The sequence below is a fragment of the Nicotiana attenuata genome, unplaced genomic scaffold (assembly GCF_001879085.1).
Source record: "Nicotiana attenuata strain UT unplaced genomic scaffold, NIATTr2, whole genome shotgun sequence".
NCBI lineage: Eukaryota > Viridiplantae > Streptophyta > Magnoliopsida > Solanales > Solanaceae > Nicotiana > Nicotiana attenuata.
The window spans coordinates 80,455-84,703 of NW_017670977.1; the positions used below are offsets into that span (position 1 = coordinate 80,455).

The following is a 4,249-nucleotide window of genomic DNA, read 5'->3' on the forward strand; positions in this document are numbered from 1 at the left end:
GAAAATAACACAAAAATTCACAAAAATTGTAAAAATAAAGAAAAAAAATCCTTTTGTTTGAATTTTTGGGAATAATTCACTTAGGGCAAAAATCACGTGCTCACAGGGGCTAATCCTGGAACATGGACCTTATTTACTAATGGCTCATCTAACGTAAAAGGTGCAGGATTAGGAATTGTTTTAGTACCACCTACGGGTGAAACTATTAGGCAAGCCATTAAAAGTCATTCCGTAACTAACAATGAAGCGGAGTATGAAGCGGTGATTGCAGGTTTGAAATTGGCACGAGAACTTGGTATAAATCAAGTAGTGATCAAAAGTGACTCGCAGCTCGTGGTTAATCAAATGCTGGGGACTTACACAGCTAGGGAAGCAAGGATGCAACAGTACTTGGAAAAGATATGGGAACTGATAAAGCAATTCCAAACTTGGAAGGTCATACAGATATCGAGGGATGAAAATGTTGAAGCAGATGCCTTAGCTAATCTCGCATCCGCAGCTGATATAGCAAAAGATGCAAATGCCGCAATTATACATTTATTTCATTCAGTTCTCTATCAAGATAAGAATGAGGTAAAATTAATAATTTAATTTGGGATTGGAGAAACGAAATTATTGCATTTTTAAAGTATGGAATCGTCCCTAGTGACAAGAAACAAGCGCATGCACTTTGAAGAAAGGCTGCTCGTTACTGTTTAAAATAAGGGAATCTTTATCGTAAGATGTTCGGTGGTCCATTAGCAAGATGCCTCGGACCTTCTCAAACGGAGTATGTAATGAGGGAGATACATGAAGGGCATTGCGGAAATCACACAGGAGGAAGATCACTAGTAAAAACTTCGATTAGAGCAGGATATTACTGGCCTAAATGGAGGAAGAAGCGGAAAGCTTTGTAGCTAAATGTGATAAATGTCAAAGGTACGGTAACAACATGCATAGATCTACGGAGTTATTACATGCTGTCATGTCACCATGGCCATTCATGAAGTGGAGAATGGATATCGTGGGACCATTACCACAAGCAAAAGGTCAGGTAAAATTTTTGCTAGTGCTTACTGATTACTTCACTAAATGGGTAGAAGCAGGAGCATTCAAACAGGTACGAGAAAAGGAGGTCAAAGACTTCTTTTGGCGTAATATCATCTGCCGATTTGGTATACCAAAAGAGATTGTATGTGACAATGGCCCTCAATTTATCGGAGCTCAAGTCACTGAGTTTTTTGAGAGCTAAAAAATTAAGAGAATCACATCTACACCTTATCACCCAGTAGGCAATGGGCAAGCAGAATCAACGAACAAAGTCATAATCAACAATTTGAAGAAACGTTTAGAGGAATCAAAAGGTAATTGGCCTGAAGTGTTACCCGGAGTTTTATGGGCATATCGCACGACAACAAAGACGAGCACAGGTGAAACTCCTTTCTCTTTAGTTTATGGAGCTGAAGCATTAATCCCAGTTGAAATAGGAGAGCCGAGTACAAGATTCTCACAAGCAACACAAGAATCTAATGATGAAGAGATGCGGGTCAATTTGGATCTACTGGAAGGCAAGAGAGAAGCCGCATTAATAAGAATGGCAGCACAAAAGCAAGTGATCGAACGATATTACAACAGAAAAGCACGACTGCGATACTTCAAAACTGGGGACTTCGTGCTTAAAAAAGTTTTTCAATTTACAAAGGTGGCCAACGCGGGTAAACTAAGTCCTACCCGGGAAGGACCCTACAGAGTTCGAGATATTGCAGGAAAAGGAGCATACGAGTTGGAAACAATGGACGGGAAGGTGCTTCCTTCGCACTGGAATGCAATTCATTTGAAGAGATATTACTTCTAAGGAAAAACCCACGGTCAGGTATCACCATGTTAAAATATATTTGTTTTTGAATTGTTAAAATTTTACTAACGATTTTAGATGATAGGCAAAACGCTAACCCATACTAAATGATGAGTCACGACCTGTAAGGCGAAATGGAATAAACTAAAATTCCTGGCCCAGAGTTGCAATTATTCTGATAAAAATTTAAATGGGTTAAGCAGTCTTCATCTATAATCGTACCTCTGAGTCCCGTATGTATTTCCTTTTCAGGAAAAGGACCGAATGAGGGAAGCTATCAAGTGCTAGAGGCTTCATACTTCAACACTCAAACGCTTGGGGGACTACATAATATACACAAGTATATATAAAGAGGGCAAAGAAGATTGAAGAAAAATCAAGCCTGGGAAAAAGTCAAGTGCAGAGTAATAAAAGTCAAATGAAGTCGTGAGCCAAGGCTAAAGAAATCTTTACTGTAATTAGGGTAAAAGCTGTGTACTAAAGCAGGTTGTAAAGAAAAACCTTGCATTTATTGTTCTAAAACGGGTTATAAAGAAAAACCTCGTACTTATTATTTTAAACAAAAAATCTGTTACAAGAAAAAACAGTTACGAGAAAGTTATAGATGTAATTCAAGCACATGTAAAGTATTATACAAAACTTGTCAAAGTCCAGAAGTAAAAATTTCTTGAAGTTATTGCAAAAAACATGTGTGTTCCTATTTCTTTTATCGTATGATCACACCATTATGAAGTTGAGACGTCTTCTTCATTAAGTGTCAAAATATAAAAGGGCCCTCTTTTATAAAACTCATGTTATTTAGTCATGGGATTAACAGAAGCATTTTTCAAAGAACAAAAATGCAGACTATTCTTTAAGTCCTTAAAAATAAAAAGGCAAGGATAGAACATACGGAAGTGCAATGATAAATAAAAGCTTCCTAATATTTAAAACTAAAGACTAAGTATAAACTTAGTCATCGAATTGTTTATACAAAATGCCCCATAACAAGACTTGCGGACTTGTACTTCTAAAAATCAACCCTCAAGTAGTAGCCAAGGGTTTGATTACAAAAAACTCTCAAATGAACCCAAAAGCTTTAAATACTGTTTTCCAAATAGGTACCTGCAAAAGGAATTCAAAAATAGATATAAATTTTTTTCACTGAGAGGAAATGATTGAAGAAGGATCATCAGCGGGCTCAACTGGAACAGCATCACCAACGGAAGTGGGTTGATTTCCAACTATTGGAGTATCAATAGATGAAGTTTCAACTTGACTTGCAATAAGGGGTACGATTGAGCTTGAAGAGGGTGCATCACCCGAGGCAATTCCAGCGGTCATGGGGACTTCAACCGCAGAAGTTTCAGTTAAGGGAACTTCACTCACGGGAACATGAACTCCGGTAGCTTCAGCTTCGGAAACTTCAATCGCGGGAGAAGGGAAGTCTTGAAGAAAGATGCAATGCAATGCACATGACCGCTACGGCGCGTAGCCCGATCCATTTAACGTCGACAGCGCTCACTGGGGGTGTGTACAGACTCCGGAGGGGCTCCTTCAGCCCAAGCGCAAATAATCATACGATTCGCTGCAGCGTGCAGCCCGATCCATACTCAGTCCACAATATGCATATGAGTCACGTAACAGATTCAATTAATTTCCCAATTTCCAATTTATTAAGAAGAATATACTTTAGATATTTAACTTCAGGAAAAGTGACTTAGTGTTTCATAACAGTGATTAAACACAGGACTGAGATCAATGATTATACAAAGCATGCTATCACAATGACATTCATCCTCTAAGCATGCTACAGATCGGCACAAGGCCCCAAACACGGCAATAAGCCCAGATATATTCAATACAGGGTGCGTATCAGTCGCCAATATAGAAACATTCTTGCTCGGGATGGACTAAGTCTCAATCCCCAGTCATAACTAATCCTGCACCTGCCATGGGGTGCGAGTCACGCCCTACAATAGCGTCACAATGTGGTAAGCCGGGGTTTCAAACCCTCAGGCCATCGTATACACCAACTACTCACCTCTACTCCGGCCGTAGAACTGGTCCGCAATGCCTTTTCTTCGTATCGACCTCCTCGCGCGTCGAATCTAGTCAAAATCACAACGAATACATAAATATGGGTTAAAGAAACATAACCCAATCAAAATTACTCGAAAAGTACTAAAATTCACGAAGTTGGTAAAACCCGAACCCCAGGCCCACTTCTCGAAAAATTCCGAAAATCACTCAAAGGATTCCTCGTCTCGCCACAAGTCCGTGCATATAAAGTTTACCAAAATCGGAGCTCGTTTGACCCTCCAAATTCCATTTTTACATCACAGCTTTCCAAGCCCTAGCCTGACCCGTTTTTAATGAATTTTCTACAATTTACATGTAATTTCTACCATAAATTCGAATATTTAGGCCAAGGAA

At 39.2% G+C, this 4,249-nt stretch overlaps 1 protein-coding gene across 1 annotated transcript in view; it reads right to left on the minus strand.

The window, feature by feature from the left end:
• Positions 1 to 2,974: 2,974 nt before the first annotated feature.
• Positions 2,975 to 4,249, minus strand: part of LOC109244982 (flocculation protein FLO11-like) — a 38,772-nt gene continuing 37,497 nt past the window's right edge. The window contains exon 3 of the mRNA XM_019412158.1: positions 2,975 to 3,237. Within this exon, the coding sequence (XP_019267703.1) occupies positions 2,975 to 3,237 (263 nt within the window). The remainder of the gene's footprint in view (positions 3,238 to 4,249) is intronic.